Source organism: Limanda limanda, chromosome 8, assembly GCF_963576545.1.
Source record: "Limanda limanda chromosome 8, fLimLim1.1, whole genome shotgun sequence".
Lineage (NCBI taxonomy): Eukaryota > Metazoa > Chordata > Actinopteri > Pleuronectiformes > Pleuronectidae > Limanda > Limanda limanda.
In genome coordinates, this window is record NC_083643.1 from 9,300,440 (window position 1) to 9,317,677 (window position 17,238).

General features: G+C 46.1%; 1 protein-coding gene across 1 annotated transcript in view; it reads left to right on the top strand.

Moving 5' to 3' along the window:
- b4galnt4a (beta-1,4-N-acetyl-galactosaminyl transferase 4a) overlaps positions 1-16,932 on the top strand; it is a 143,351-nt gene extending 126,419 nt beyond the window's left edge. The window contains exons 9-20 of the mRNA XM_061076911.1: positions 5,493-5,559; positions 7,943-8,107; positions 8,474-8,583; positions 9,549-9,649; positions 9,909-9,982; positions 10,067-11,576; positions 13,033-13,418; positions 13,578-13,731; positions 13,825-13,897; positions 15,458-15,611; positions 16,031-16,157; positions 16,818-16,932. Of these exons, the coding sequence (XP_060932894.1) occupies positions 5,493-5,559; positions 7,943-8,107; positions 8,474-8,583; positions 9,549-9,649; positions 9,909-9,982; positions 10,067-11,576; positions 13,033-13,418; positions 13,578-13,731; positions 13,825-13,897; positions 15,458-15,611; positions 16,031-16,157; positions 16,818-16,932 (3,036 nt within the window). The remainder of the gene's footprint in view (positions 1-5,492; positions 5,560-7,942; positions 8,108-8,473; positions 8,584-9,548; positions 9,650-9,908; positions 9,983-10,066; positions 11,577-13,032; positions 13,419-13,577; positions 13,732-13,824; positions 13,898-15,457; positions 15,612-16,030; positions 16,158-16,817) is intronic.
- Positions 16,933-17,238: the final 306 nt, after the last annotated feature.

Sequence of the window (17,238 nt, forward strand, 5' to 3'; positions counted from 1 at the left end):
AATAACCTGCACCTCACTGACAATCACTCTTTAATGTCATGGTATTGTTTTAATGCCACGTCTCCTCATCCTCTAGAGGGCAATATCACCGCAAGTCAATACCTTTCTAACAATCATGATTTCCATGTTATTGTCCCGGCTGTGCCTCTTTCTGAGGTTTGGGACGTGCACGTAAAATCTCATCGAGAATTGGTCATTATTCCTGTTATTCTCATTTTTAAATCCTGCTGTCTGCACATTTTTATTTCCCGAGAATTTAATTTGTAGAGCTGATCTTCCTTTGTGACTTTCTGTGTTTTTAACACTTCTTCTCGTCCTGGTGGGATTAGACGAGTCCCGAATACATGACAAATCATTTAATCTCAAAAAGGAAGCGTCGCCGGGCTCCATCACAAACTATCATCATGTCCTTGTCCCGTCATCAGCTTGTTATCTATGGAAATGTACATTATTAGAAAATTGTGTCTTAAGTTATTCATTAAATTTGAATAATGTTAGGCATGTAGTCATTTCTCATGTTTGTCATATTTCTGTTATTTCGGCCTTTGTTGCCTCCAGAGCTTTTTTTTAGTTTTTAGTTTAGATTCATATTCCATTCAGCAAGTTTTCAAGCCACTTGAGCTTAACTTGTTACAACATGCAGACGTTCTGCAGCCGGCAGATTTGGGTCATGTTAAATTTGTCAGATTACATTCTGCTAATGTATTTTATCATTGCGTGTTTATTAGCTGGGATGTTATTATATTAAAGGAATGTAACACGAATGTAAGAAACATCTTTTTTGTCTCTATGTTTAATTCAGATTAGTTTTTAATGTCTTTTACCTGCTTGTCATCATCATAATCTTTAGTCCTGTGGCTGCAGAGAAAACACATTGGATTTAAAGAACAGTGCCATGAGCGTGGATGTTTCTTTAACTTTGTGTATTGACCCTGTGATACGTTTGCCCACTGTCCAGGGTGATGGCTCCCGGTCCCACATGACCCTCAAAGGATAAACGGGAAATGGATCAATGGATGGATGGATTTTGTCTCTGTTTGTTTTAAACTCAGGATGACTGTTGCTGCAGTGCAAACACACAGGGGGGGAGAAGCATGCTATTAGCGTGGACGGCTGTTTGTCTCCGGGTCGGCCCTGTGATTCCCTGGCGACCTTTCCTGGTTGTAGACCTAGCCGTATCCTGCCCAAAGAGGGGATTGGCTGTAGGCTTTCCACGGCCCTCAAAGGATAAGGGGGATAGATAGATTGATTGATTGATTGATTAATTGATTGATTGGTTACTTTGAATCTAGTGAGAGTCAATCTCACATCAGAGCACAAAGCACAACAACGTAGCCACCCTGACTGTGATGCACCTGTCATTTCCACGGAGATCGGACCTCTTCTAATCGTGAATTCAACCCCGGAAAATCCAACCCCCTCTTTCTGCATCCACCTCCTCATCCCCCCCAATTGAATATTGTTCCTCTGTCCCCAGGGGGATTCATGATATTACGTGAAAAACAATCCAGCGTTCATGTCATTATAACAGCGAATGGATAGTGGCATTCCCCCTGCAGCATGTAAGTGTTTAGTTCTGTTTAGCTGTCAATTGAAATGAGAGAATAATCAGTCAGGAGCTGTGACTGTGTGTCCTTGGTTCCCTGCTGTAGTCTTTGCTTAGGTGCTTTTTGTTTTAGCTCTTCCTCGCTTTTAACTTCCATTGCATGAGGTTTTTTCTAACGCTACCAGCAGAGCATCAGAACACCAGCAGTCCTCTGTGCTCTGCTGTGGAGAGCCTGTCACGAGTCTCTCCTTGATGTGCTGCTGGCAGGCACCTGTCAGTGGGCAGCTACAGAATTTCCATTAGTGCCAGGTGCAAGGTAAAAAAAAACCACACTTCGTTTCTGCTCCTAGCAAAGCTGTCATAACTTTTCTTGCATTCCATCAGCAAATGGAACTTTTTTTTTTATTGTCATCTCACATATTTTAGAGATATAAAACTCAGGTGTTAAACATTGACCTGACGGGTCAGCTCCATCTGAAAGCGTTACAGTACAGGAAGACTTTCAGAGTGAGCTCCATGTCTGTCAGTAGCTTTCCAAGTGTGTCCAGAGAAAATCTGTCCTGTGAAGTTATCGTCTTCATCAAGCAAACTATCGGCAAGGAAGCAGACAGTCTGAGCGAATGTCAGACCAAGATGTCAGACTAGTCCTTTAATAATTTAGAGTTCATATTGGTAACTGTACCTCTGTGTCAGATTTCTGGATATTACAGCAGGTCTGTAAATACCATAGTATAATAATACTTTCCCAACCCAAGCTATGAGTCCCACAAGTTATTAATAAGTTCTTTCATTTACTTGGTAACTGTCACTTTGTCTTTATTTGGAAACACAAGTACAGGACAGAATTCCTGGCTTGTTAGCAACATGTCCTCCTCAATGGAGTCACTGTTTCTGTGGCCTAACACTTCTCTGGCAACAGCAACTCATCGAAAGGTCAGTGAGGACGCTCCCGTTGTCTCCGGCCTTTTATTCAAACTCCAAATGAGTGAACATGAGTTTTATTAACTGTCCTGACAACAGTGAGAACTGTCTCCACTTCCATCCCAGTAACAAACTCCACTCTATTTGAATCCTGTGATTGTTATGTACCACACATTGTGAAATGGCTGTGACAGTGTTTGGGGGATTTGGACGTGACCTTCTGAACTGTCCCACCCACAGAGACCGATCACGTTGTGTATCTCAGAAGCACCAGGCTGCAATTTTCCCGGTCAAGTGGTGAATGTGCTCTTTGCCGAGAAGGTTCTGATCCACTACACCACTGACCTACCAGTCTGCCAGTTTGTGCTTGAAGCCAGGTGTGTGTGTGGTAATGACAGAGGAGGATAGAAACCAGACGTGTCAGTTCTCTGCAGAATAAACCAACGATGACAGCCGGGCAGCTTTTGTCCAGTTAAAGCTGAAACATTTTCCCCCTTCTCTTTTCCCACTGTATTCACCTTCATGCCATTTACACTCCATTGCCATTCCATGACTTATCCAGTGACATGTTGGAAGGTTGAAAGTGGTGAAGTTGGGGCACAGCTTAAAGTAAGTACAGTAAAAGACACAAACAATAATGTTTTTTTCCCGTCAAAAGAGTCCGAACAGGACCGTGAAACCACTCAGTGTTTACTTTGTGTTAATCTTATTGGGCCTCAAATCTGGATTGATTTTTACATAAACCGGAAAAGGTCAGGTTATTTTATGTCATAACCTCTCATGTGTCACACTAACAACAACTGCTTGTGACCCACAGTGCTCCGGGGTTCTGGAGCCACTGATTGAAATGAAAGGAAACAAACATACGAGCCGTCAGCTCCCTCAAAAGCAATAAACCCCCCGATCGTCAAGGGGATAAAACCCAACATGAGCCAAACTACCTGTGTGTGTGTGTGTGTGTGTGTAAGATAAGGTTCCATATGTGTAGTTCCAGTGGGAATCAAACCCAGTATTATGAGCTGGAGTAACACTTCTGGTCGGCTGATTGAAAACCATATGAACCCCTCATATGTCAGCGGGTGGTCCGGGCATGATGGAACGTGACAAATCGAACCCGCTGGCCGCCCGCTGCCATTCTGCTCTGCGACTGGTACTTTCTATTATTTCCACTCGGTTATTGATTTTCTTTCCTCTCTGCTGAACTTGTGGGGCCAGTGAGCAGGCGCCTGCTTCTCCCTGCAACTCCCGTCAACACTATTTCACACGAGACGCACACCGAGGGAACAAACAGACAACAACACGTACATGTAACAGGGTGTTCACACACAAACACACAGGTGGATCAATGGCTCCCTTGAAGGAATTAATCAGTGATTCTGTGGGGTCAGACGAGGAAGAGTCGAAATTCACACAAAGCTGTTAAAATGGGCTACACACAGGTGCGTGTGCAGTATTCCAAGTGTTTGGTAAAGTCAATGAAACTGCAGCAGAGTGTTGAATGTGATGCTCCCCTACAAGCACACAAGCAGCTGAAAAACAACACAAATCTAAAGTCAAAGTCAAACTGTCACTGAGCCTCATCTGAAATGAAACTAAATCATGCTTCTCTTGCATTTTACCATATGAGTTGTTAATCTATTTGCAAGAAATAGGTTGGGTGGTTGGTTAGCGGGATTCGGCTAAAGCTACTGGACGGATTGCTTGCCTGCCACCTGGTGGACGGATTGGGCATGGACCATGAAAGATTACCGTAAAATGTTCATCCGCTGGACAGATCTCATCAAATCGTTTTCACTTTCTTCAACCCTGCGTTTTAAAAATGTTCACCAACTTCCCAGGGAATAATTCCTGGATCTTGATGGAAGAAACCAGTCATATTTAGAGGAATTCTACTTATAAGTCTGTGAAAGGTGCAGCTTGATTGAGTTTAAGGCAGCTGTTGGGCCTCGACCGAGTTCTGTACCTCAAACATCACAACTGAGAACATTGATTGATCACTGACAAGCTCTCATGTGGTGTAAGGACACATTTACATTTGATTTTGATCCGTCATCTAGATCGTTTTTTCCGCTGTTGTAAAAAAGTTTCATCTCATACGTGGACTCGACTTGTTTCTCCTTCCTGGAGTCAGGCCGGCGTCAGGCGTCCGACTCGACCTTGAGGACGCCGCCCTCCCGACATAACGACGCGATGTGGAAGCGCTTGTGTCGTGCTGAGCCGCCCCCCCGCCGCTGCTGCACAGCGTGTTGTCGCTCCGTGCCCTTGTTTGTTTTGTATATGTGCAGCTTGTATATTTATGTCAGAACGGAGGTGAAGGAGAAGAACACAATAGATACAACAGTGTAACAAAAGCTAGATTCAGGCTTATACTTATCTGCAACTGGTGAGCGTATTAGTGCCGCATGGGTGACAAAATGTGGATTGCAACTAAATCTAAAAGAGCAACAGAGTGTGTGTGTGTGTGTGAATGTGTTTGTGTTACATGTGGAGGCATTTGCATGAGCCCGAGGAGGGTGTTTATATTTGTATTCTCAACCTGAGGGTCGGAAAATGACCTGTCTCCTGTGATTACATCCCGGGTAACCAGAAGTGACGGGGTAATTGTGAAATCTATTTAAAAGAATTGTAGCTTGTCTCTCCCTCTCTTTCTCACTCTCTCGTTGCAGGTCATTACCAGAGCTTTCTTCTCTCTGTTTCTCGCACCTACTCCTCAGCACCTTGTTCCTTCAGCTTTGCTCTCACTCTCACTTTTTGCACATTTCTCTCTTCCTTCCACTCCATCTTGTGTCTTTTTCAGAAGCGGTTTTCTGTTCTTTTTCCCCGTTTCCTCTTCTGTCTCTGGTTAAGTGTGGTTAAAACCCGGCGTCTGGTCGATGTCATGATGCTGCCGAGATAAATAAAGCTGTGTCACAGTTGAGGCCGCAAACAGCCATGACAAGTTCTGCTTTCTACTTTGTTTTTATGTGTACTTTTCTCTTTTTTACTCATTCCCCCTTTTCTCTCCCTCTCTGCTTTTCCCACACAGTGGCGTCCATTCCTCCCTGGTCTGAAGTATGAAGTGATAGACTCGGCCTACATCTCCATGTACACAGGTAAGAGTTAATCTGCTCAATCTCTTCTTGGAAATTTACTACATTTCATCAGGAAAATCAAAATGGACTTTTAATCTTCCTGGTGTTTTGGACTAACACATGAGTCTCCTGATGATAGAAAAAGAAAGTGTCTTTGTCCTCGGCAAATAGAAAGAGGGAATCACGCTATTCAAAAACCAGCCTCATTAATCAAGTCTGGAATCGATCAGTAGTTTAATGTCACGGAAACAGTTTTTTTTTTTCAAGAAACAAGTCGTGCTCTGCTCTTATCAAACTCACATTTAAAGTCACGTCTGTCTTCCAGGCCGGAGACACGAAACAGAACCTAATAGTTGCTCTATTTGTGTCACTCACAGCAGAAATGAGAGCTCTGGCTCTTGAGTGCATGTCTAACCTCTGTAGCTCCGAGAATAGCAGGGTGTCACAGGGATTCGGTTTCGTTAACAAGGGAAAATGTCAGCCGCACCGAAAATGATGTGTGGAGTTGTCATCCACCGGGTAAAGCTGCAGCGTTCGGTGGATGTGAGCCGAACGCTGCTGCCGTCTTGTTTAGAACCGGCTGTATGACAGAGAGGAATCTCCTCCGACTCTCTCCACCCCTCCATCCCTTCTCCTCTCTCCACCCCTCCATCCCTTCTCCCTCCCTGTGTGGAGCCCTCTGACCCATGCTGGTTCTCTCCATGTTGTCGGTGTCAGAAAGCTTTTTCAGGATCATCCCAGTTTGACACGTTGGGTCGAGAGATTCTTGTCCTCTGTCTCATTTGGTTAAATTAAGGCATCTGATTGGCTTTTCAGTGGTTGTAGCGATTAATAAGAGGATGTAATTTACTCTAAAGTCCAAACCTTGACTCAGAGCTGTAGCCACACACAACAAGATGGTGAGAGTTGATCCGGAACTAAAATGTTCAGCTCATATTTACCTCTGCACCTGCTCGTCAGACTCTTCCATCACCTCGGTGTGTTCCTGTGGTTTGTGGCAGAAACACGGACGCTGTGAACACACTGTGTTGTATTAATGTGTTCAGAGCATTTAAACACCTCAACACCTCTTACCAACATTTGCCTGATAAAGACAAGCAAAGAAAAAGGATTCAGGTGACACAGGCATATAAATAATTCTGAACGTCTGGTGTGACGCGCCTGTGAGAGATTGAAATACAGTTTGCAAGTGACAAAAGTGCAAGATTTGACAAGTTCACATTAGAAGCTGCGATTTAGAGGTGATTGTAAAATTATGTTAATTGGTTCACATGTGATGACTTCAACGATAATGCCGCTCGGGTAGGAAACGTTTTGCAGACTTTCCGAGTTGTTTATCTGATCGAGATGGCGTTCACGTGAATATTCTAATTTTTTCGATTATTCCGATGCACATTCAGTCTCTGAGAAACCAGGCATAATTGTCCAAAACTGGTAGAGTGCTTTTATTCAACAGCTTAATTGTGTGTGTGTGTGTGTGTGTGTGTGTGTGCGTGTGTGTGATGTATTTGGCTTGTACCCATGAGAAATTATATCAGAGCTGTAATGAAACAAAATGTGTTATATAATACCCCATCAAAATTATGCAGAAATAATAAAATATTAAACACACACTCACACACACACAGTGAAAAACAATAAACAGTAGCCTGCTCTAGTTTAATATCTGTAACATCTGAAATGTTTAATGTTGTTCTTTTATTATAACAAACTACTTCTGGTGAAACGTGATACAAATTAATTTGAGGAAAGAAAAGTACAGCTTTTCTGTGTTCGACTATTGCATCAGCTCAGATAATGAGATGTGCAGGGGCTGGTGTGTAATGGAAACCAGGTGTGTGATCAACAGATATCTCATTGTTAGAGGAGAGAAGTCTTAGTCATACCGTGTGCACACAGACACACACACACACACACACACACACACACACACACACACACACACACACACACACACACACACACACTGGATGTTCACACTCTCTGGAGGATGGAAATGATGCTGACCATCCTGTTAATTACAAAGCATTTCTCCCATCAGGCCTTGCTCCTGACGTGCCATTAATCACACGTCCTCTCTCTCCTCCTTCCCTCCTATCGATTGGTATAATTATGACTCTCCTCTGCTTTGTTTTTGTTTTTCTCCCAACTTCCTTTTCTCCTGATCATCTCCCTTTGCTCCTGTTGTCTCCTCCTCTCCTTCCCCACCCCCGCTTCTATTGGTCGATAAAGATTTGTGATAATCGCGACGCCGATTACATTTCCCTTCCGACAGCTTACATCACATTTGTCCGTCATTAAGATAATCAAAACAACAAGCAGCAATAATGACACGTCCTCATTCCGTCCTCTGCACCATTTATGTCTCACTCTGCCGCCTCCTCTGTCCCTCTGTGTTTTTCAGACGAGTCGATTCTGAAGATGAACAGCGTGGACCACATCCCCCAGACCTTGGCCAGTCACATCCGTCTCCCGGAGGAGTCTCAGCCCCGGGGTCTGGAGGAAGGCAGAGCCACACAGCACGGGGCAGATATGCTGAAGCCGGACCCTCGGGACACCTTCTACAGCAGTAAATCCAGACTATCATTTTCTCTGATTGACCGATTCACTGTCTGGCTCCCAGTCTCTCTAGCTGTCATTGTCGCAGTAGCTATATATATATATTTAGTTCTAGTATTGCATCCCAAGTTTCTGACTCCAAAGAGCAGAATTCCTTTTAAGTGTTTGTTTCTCCAAGGTCTCATATATTTGTGTCCTCTCTCTCTCTCTCTCTCTCTCTCTCTCTCTCTCTCTCTCTCTCTCTCTCTCTCTCTCTCTCTCTCTCTCTCTCTCTCTCTCTCTCTCTCTCTCTCTCTCTCTCTCTCTCTCTCTCTCTCTCTCTCTCTCTCTCTCTCTCTCTCTCTCTCTCTCTCTCTCTCTCTCTCTCTCTCCTCAGTTCCTATGATCAGCCCCTTCCGCCTGGAGAACGTTCTGCCGGCCTGCCTCTACTCCCCAACCTACGTGGTCAAAGATTTCCCCATCGCCAGATACCAGGGCCTGCAGTTTGTAAGTCAGCCCTCCAGTCACCAGCCCCTCTGGGTTGAACACCTACCGCTCGATATGTCAGACCTTTTGCCTGAGACGGCGTCGGTGCTAATTGGAGTTTGTGCTAAAATTATATCGGGTCATCAGGAGTGCATCGGTTAAAGCAGTCAGTCTTTTAATATGGTGGAAACGACTTTAAGACAAACTACGCAGCTGAAAGGAGAAGAGAAAATAAGTCCATGCTGGTTTGGCTGCTATGTATAAAAACACTAGCCTGGGTGCCAGACGAACTTAGCCCCGCCCACAACATTTTTTGGTCGGGAAGTTCGGTCTGGAGTCCCTCCGTTGGGGAAAAATTATCTCTGAACAAATTGTCAGGGCGGGCTTTATACGATGATGGACAGATGATCAACAGTTACGTAATCAACTACGTCATCAAACAAGAGACATCGACAGCGCATTAATTTTGAAAGAGGAACAGAGAAACGCGATCAAGGCATTTGTAGATCGAAAAGATGTTTTTGCCGTCCTTCCTACGGGATTCATACGTCACATACTACGTTGCTCTGATTGGTTGTAGGTCTATACATTTGAGCAAAGAGGCATTTTTTTTCCTGGTTCGGTTGAAACACGCCCCATAATCACAGCCCAATGGAGCAGTATCAGACTCATATTCTGACTAGAATCATGAGTATGACAACGTCAGGCTATAAAAACACAGTAATGATGCAGACAACATGTTTTGTTGAGCACTGCTCCCCCCTGCAGGACAACACAAGTTACTACAGGAGCTGCAGGGAAAAGTGACAAGCGGTGAAAACCCGGGAAACCCGTTTTTAATTAGTCAGGAATCAGTATGTAAGAAAGTGGCTGAAATTGATTTAAATAATTGAATCCCCATCTACTAATGCTAAATGATAATTAGATCCATTATCAGCGTTTTACAGAGTTTTTTCATCTTTGAGTGACATTGTGCTTTTCCTCAGGTTTATCTGTCCTTCGTTTACCCCAATGACTTCACACGTCTCACGCACATGGAGCGGGAGAACAAGTGTTTCTACCGGGAGTCGCCTATCTACCTAGAGAAGTAAGGACACTGTTTTTGCTTTTATCAACCACAGAGCTCCGGGAACATTTGTCTCTGTCTTGTATTTACAGTCTGAGCAAGTGCACTTGTTATTCAGAGTAACTGCTCAGGCGCCTGTGAATTTAAAGGCAGTTTGAAGACGCACTAAAACTTCTAATCCTCAACTTTGATCCATGTGTGTGTGTGTGTGTGTGTGTGCGTTCATCTGTGTGTGTGTTTGTGTGTTCATCTGTGTGTGTGTGTGTGCTGTGTCTGCCAGGTTTGGTTTCTACAAATATATGAAGATGGATGAGGAGGATGACGACAGACCGTTCTTCTTCCCCAACCCAGATGGTAACTAATAAGCACCAGACTCCTGCCTGCATAAATAAACACATAAATGCAAATACAAACACTCCACTTTGCTTCTGCCTCCAGATTTCCTGGAGGAAGAGGAGGTGGTAGAAGTCGAGGACGAGGCAGAGATCGTCGGCACCCAGTCGCCCAAGAAGCCGTCTCATCCCAGTCAGACCAGCCACACCTCCAACCCCTCCCACCAGCGCCCGAAGCCCGGGCCCACACCAGCGAGCAGAGAAGTGGAGGAGGAGGAAGAGGTGGACCCCGATGAAGAGGAGGAGGTAGCTGTCGACACCATCATACGCCGCAGAGAGAGGAGACATTTTCTTCACAAGGACGGACAGATGGGGACGGATCTGGACAGAGACTGGGGACGGGATCATACGAAAGAGAACATTCGACAGGGCTCCAGTAAGAGACTCGACCAGGATCAACCCAGGGCGCTGGAGCCCGACATGGACAGTGTGGTCCAGGGTCGCACCCTGTCCTGGGTCCGATCCGGTCCTGGGGAGCAGGGCCCTGGCAGGAAAGGAGGAGGAACAGGTGGTGGAGGAGCTGGAGGAGAGAAAGGAGCCGAGACTCCGCCTAAACTCAGCAAGTCTTCGCTCCTTTTCCCCCAGAAGTCCTCCCTCTCTGCGCTCGCCAGCCGAGCCAAGCAGATCATCAGCAACTCCGCCCACAGCAACAAGCCGTATGACAACAAGCTGCCGGGAAGCAAGAAGGAGGAGAACAAGATCTACATCACGAGGCCTCGGCCGGCGAAGGAGAGGGAGAGAGAGAGAGAGAGGGAGCAGCGGCGCGAGAGGAGGGAGGAGCGGACGTACCACCACCCGAGGGAGGTGTTCCCTGGAGTCTTCTTGTACCAAACCGGGAAAACCACGAGGCTGGTGAACCTGGGCGCTAGAGGCCAGGCGGGTAAGAACCTTGTTAGTGCCCCACAGCTTTGGCCCCACCCCCCAACGAAAGAGGGTAAGACCCCTCCTCGCAACGGAAGCATCAACATACAGATCGACAGTGTACAGAAGTCCATCCGGAGGGCAGCTGTGGCAAATCAACCGGGAAAAATCAGGAGAAAAGTGGAGCGTCAGGACTTGAAGACGACAGCCACGGCTCATCTCCCCAGCAGAGACGACCCATTGAACCCACTCTACCATCACCAGGATCCCCCCCCAGTCCCACTGCAGAGGTTAAACTCTACAGAGAACTCACTCCAGGGTCAACCCAGGGTCACGTCTTACCTCCGGCTCTCAGAGATCACAGAGTCGCTGCAGCAGCCGGACCCGGACCCCAACCCGGCCGACCTGGAGCAGGACATCAACCGCTCCAACCCCGAGCCGGACCCCGAGCCCGAGCCGGAGGAGGGCGAGATGTCGGACTACAGCTACGAGGAGGTGGAGGCTCGGCCGGGCTGGGCGGAGGAGAGCATCAACTGGCAGAGGACCTTCTCCGTCAACCCCATGGACTTTGAGCTCCTGCGCTCCGACTGGAACGACCTGCGCTGCAACGTGTCCGGCAACCTGCAGCTGGCGGAGAGCGAGGTGGTGGACGTGCTGGCCCAGTACATGGAGAAACTCAACGAACGCAACGGAGGGTAAGGATTAGGGTTACAAAATTCCGGGAAAATTTAAAGTTGGAAACTTTCCATGGGAATTAACGGTAATATATAGGAATTAACTGGAATAAACTGGAAATTTTGTGGATAATTTATACTAACTGTATTTACCTTGTCATATACAGACATAAATATAAACATTTTGTTTTGTCATAGGCTGATTTGAGCCCTGAGGAAACTTTGGGCCCTTGACTATATGCTTCTGCATCTTTGTGTCATTCTTAACATAGGTCTTTGCACAGTATTTGCTAGTGTACACAGCCTTTCCTTCTACATTGGATGGGCTGAAATGTCTCCACACATGAGATAGTGCACGTGGCATTGTTCTGTAGAATAAGATGAGAAAAAAGTTTGTAAAAAAACACTAATGCAATGCCAGAGATAGTTTGCCAAACAATTGGAATCGTCTGTAAAAACATTTTACAATTGATGGATAAATGAATGGAAATAGGCTAGATGAACAGATGAACAATCCTCAATCAGCATGCTAATATATTTTCCCGAGTAATATCATCGAAACTTACCTGACAAGTACTTCACACTACAGCAGGCCTCAATAGCCCTGCTGTAGTGTGAAGGATGCTGGGAGTTATCTGTGCATGTGATGGAAGAATGCACAGTGGAGGGTTGAAACTCAACATGCAGCGTGTGCTGCATTCTATACATCTTTAAAATAGAGTTTTGAATGATGTTTTTATTGCTCTGCGTTTAATTTGCGTTTTTTTGTTTTTTTTCCAAAATTCCCGAGCTTAACTTCCCGTGGAAAGTTTCCGGAAATTTAGCGGAAACTTTCCGCCCCTTTGCAACCCTAGTAAGGATCAAGGAGAGTGAAGGAGAATAACGAGCGACTAACAGAGCTCATGTCTCGCTCCGACCTTGAAAAGGAAAATGTGTTTTTTGGTGTTAAGTATGTTGTAGATTCATCGGGAACATGCCGGTCACGCCCCGGCCACCTCTGGCAAGATGGCTGCCATGTGGTGACGTCCGGCTCCGTTGGCCGGCAACGCAGACGAGACATCTAGTCTTTATATATAAATCTCTGCTCAAAACAGGTCAATCTGAGGAGGACTGCTTTAGACAGGGTAAAAAGGTGCTGTTTTAAATGATCCTTGTGGTATTTTGACCAAAATATGTTTCATTACATTTCATTAAGACCCCCAATGAACCATATCAACTGCGGTAAAATGGGCATAATATGTCGGCCATTAACATGTTTCGCTGTTTTCCTTTTCCTCCCACCTCACCTCACGCTGGTTTCACAGCACCGCAGATAATGAGCAGCAGCACTTTGAAGTGTTCTGCCCACAGTCAAACCAGGTTTAATCCTGTTGTGAGCAGGATATGATAAACATACAGCCTTTCCGCTTTCTTTCATATTAAGTTACAGCCTGTCTGTGTTTTCTCAAACTCTCTTTTTTTCCCCCCCGTGCCCCAGGATCTACACGCTGCTGCGGATCATCAACGTGGAGAAGCGGCGCGACTCGGCGAGAGGGAACCGGTACCTGGTGGAGCTGGAGCTGATGGAGCGTGGCCGCAGCGTGGTGCGCCTGTCGGAGTACATCTACCTGCTGCTGCACCGCGGCCGGCAGGGGGAGGAGAGCTTCGAGAACACCGACTCTGCCCCGGCCTCGGCGCCGGCCTCAGGCCCCTCCCCTGCCACACCCGGCCTCACCACGCCGCCGCCGCCCCTCCCCTCCACCAAGCCCCCCACCCGGCCCGGGGGGGCGACCCCGTGGAGCACGGCCTTCGCTAAGCCCCTCCTCTGCCAGCCCGTCATGCTGCAGTGGAGGAGGGACGTCATGGTGCACTTTGTGGTGCCAGGTCAGTCAGCAGAGCAATTCACTTCAGCCTGTTAAATCTGGATCCTTCTTATAGAACCTCACCCTGAGAATTACAGCACATTAACATCAGCTTTCTTTCTTTCTTTCTTTCTTCTCTGACCTGTTCACCTGTGCTGTCGTTCCTCCTGTGAACACCCAGTGAAGAACCAGGCTCGGTGGGTGCAGCAGTTCATCTCCGACATGGAGAATCTTCACCGTCAGACCAAGGACGACAACTTCAGCATCATCATCGTGGACTTTGAGAGTGAAGACATGGACGTGGAGCAGGCGCTCCGAGAGAGCAGCGTGCCCAGGTGCGTGCCCCCCCCCCCCTCAGCTGACGGGATGTGACTTCAACAAATAACACTTTAATGAGTGATTCGTGTTTGTATCTTTTGTTTTGACAGGTACGAGTATCTCCGGCGGGAGGGGAACTTCGAGCGCTCGGCCGGACTGCAGATCGGAGTGGACACCATCGAGGTGAGAGACACAAACACTCAGAGGCCAAGGCAACAATATGTGAGCTGGCAGAGAAACTGAAGGTCAGCGTCTCGATCCGACCACACGACCTTTACTGGCTGACGGACAGACGGAGGGAACACTCATGCATAATGAATACATCACTGCCAAGCCCGTCTGTCACAGGCTCGGGGAACTTGGCCTTATCTCCGAGCCCCCCCCCCCCCTCTCCCACTGAGCCCAGCTGTGGATGACAGGGAGCTGCTTAGACAGTTTGCTGCTTTCCCTCTGTCATGTGTACGCCACAGCTGTCGCATCGGCTCCTTTTCACAGGTTATTTGTGTGCATGTGCTTTTCCCTCCATCACACACATACACACGCCAGCCCACCCACCCACGGGGGGGGGGGAGGCGTGGAGATTTGGACGGGGGACGTTGATCTGTCAGCTGAGTGTCGGCGCCGTCCCGGTGCGATGACAGCGCTGTCACTCACGTCTCAGTGACCTGCAGGCGTCTCGGAGTTGAGACGAGTTACTATTGAGCCCAGACGTCTCCGCTCTCTTTAATCCTCAAATCCCACATTAGTCACATCACACGAAACATGAACTCCTCATAAACAGTTTGCAAAATTTGCACCGGCTCATATCGACAGAATGATTCAAACGCAGACTTCTTGTTTTCTCGTAGGAAAGATTTTGTCGGTTTTTTAGATATCATGAGCATTTACAGTAGTGGTGGGGGAAAAAATCGATTCTGTTCAGTATCGCGATATTTTGCGCCCGCGATTATATCGATACTGTAGCACAAAGTATTGCAATATTTTTTTTTTAATACTTTATTTACAGTTATAAATGTAACAGCCCCTGGCTGGCAAAGCATGACGAGGAGAGTTTCAGAGTTTAAAAGATACCTAGTGTGTATGCGGAAAGGATGTTCTCCACTGCAGGAGATATAGTAACGGCCCAGAGGAGCACTAACATCTGAGCATGTTGACCAACTCCTTTTTCTGAACAAAAATGCCAATATTCCCAAATGAATTTAACATTTTGGGTCATGACCTTGCAGCCGACTGGACTATAGTAGTACACATTTGTTTATTTTTCTCAATTTGATTGAAGCTCTAGGTTACTCTTGTTTATATGATTATTCTCAGATTTATGTTACTCTATTATGTCTGCTTGATGTTACTGTATTGTATTTAAATAATTGTAAGTTATGTGCTGGCAGCTCAGCATTCATGTGAGATGTCTCCTATTCAAGGACAAAGTTTTTGCACTACCCTTTCTTAGTTTTTGCACTTCAGTTAATTTGTAGAAGACAATGTTGTTCACAGAATTAAATGTGACATTGGAAGTGAGTTGAGCAGTCTTATTTTCCTAATTTTTTGTAATGCCTTTGAATAATATGGGGGACATGAATCGCAATATATCGCAGAATCGAATCGCAATACTTGCAGTATCGCAGAATTGAATCGCAATACTTGCAGTATCGCAATATATCGCAGAATCGCAATACTATTGAATTGTCACATTTTTCCCAATCCCACCCCTAATTAATTGTTTGTTTGTATTTCTTCTTGCAGGACAGTCACAGCATCGTGTTCCTGTGCGATCTGCACATCCACTTCCCTCTCAACATCCTGGAAAGCATCAGGAAGCACTGTGTGGAGGGACGCCTTGCGTTCGCTCCAATCGTCATGAGGCTCGGCTGCGGCAGTTCGCCACGGGAGCCGGATGGTGAGACACAAACTGGAACAGCACTAAGTGGAGCCCATACATCCGCCAAGGCCCAACAGTCCCCTAATGACACCACAGTTAAATTCACTAGATCCTGATTCTTATTTTGATCTGCACCAAACTGCTCACACTCATAGATATCACCGCCTGATCTGGATCCACATCAAAATTGAAGTTTCATGGTATTGCTTCTAGGAATCTTTGAATAATCCTCCTAAATATCAGACAAACAAACGCAGACACAAACACAATCTCCTTGTCAGAGTTAATAAACACACACATCACATGCATGCAGGGTCACATCCTAATATATTGATATATTTTAAATCATAACTCTAACTCGTTCCTTGGTTATTTACACCAAAAACACACTTTTGCAATGAGATGTTGTGTTGATATTCTTGTAATTCTATCTGCAGGTTACTGGGAGGTTAATGGTTTTGGCCTGTTTGGAATCTACAAGACCGATTTTGATAAGATTGGAGGGATGAACACGGAGGAGTTCAAAGACCGCTGGGGCGGAGAGGACTGGGAGCTGCTGGACAGGTAACCCGGGCAACCAGCCGCCATTATAACCCATTAAGAAAGTGACATGTTTGTTGAGACTGTGTCAGAGAGATGTTCACTCACCTCTGTGGAGAGGTTTGAAGTTGCAGTTCAACACTGAATACTTGACATATTTTTAAATGTGTGGCATATTTTTCCAGTGCACCTCTTCATCTGGTGTTTAATTTATGCAGATGTTAAGATATGCAGCTGTCAGATTTCTGCCTCCACTGAGGGGAAATAGCAAAAGTAGTTGGAATATCCTGTTCTGGTACTTTGTGATTTATATATTTTTAATGTTTTTAAAGCTTTGCAAGAAGGTGGAAATCTCACAGACGGCTAATTCAAAGCCTGACCCTGAACTGACCTTTCGATGAAACCAGAAAAAATAAAAGTTGAGACAGACTATTGAAGAAAGTCCCTGGTTACAGTTACTAAGACGAGTTGCTATGGTGCCCGGCTTTTCTCCTAGATGAACTTGAAAAGTCTTAAAAAGCATTAAATTTAGTTTATTCAAAAACAGGACTTAGGAGATATTTAAAAAATGTAATCAATCTAACTGGAAGTTGTCATTTTCTGGGTTGATACCACAAAGTCTTGAATCCAATGTGGTGCAAAGACAGTGCGTAACCCCGTGTGTGTCCCTGCCTCTCCCTCCAGGGTTCTGCAGAACGGTTTGGAGGTAGAGCGACTCCGCTTGAGGAACTTCTTCCACTACTACCACTCCAAACGAGGCATGTGGAACGCCCAAAACAAGAAAACTCCCAAGGGATAGCGCCCCCTGCAGGTCGGACGATTCCTACAAAACCCACACTGCAGATCCCCTGTGTGTGTGTGAGGGAGGGGCCCACGGTAGCTCGCTCACTGCCTAAACTCTGCCTTCTTTTGAAACCCGGGCTCCTCTCGCCCGGCAGCCTCTCTCTCTTGAAGACGAGTTCAAGCCCGAACTTTGGAAACGAGCTGTTTATGCAGACACCTGAGTCAGCACTTTGCCTCACTGACTGAACTACTGTACAGAGAGATGAGAGTTATTTTTAATCTTCCTCTCTCTGCCCTTTTCTGGTGCAATGTTTTCAGACGG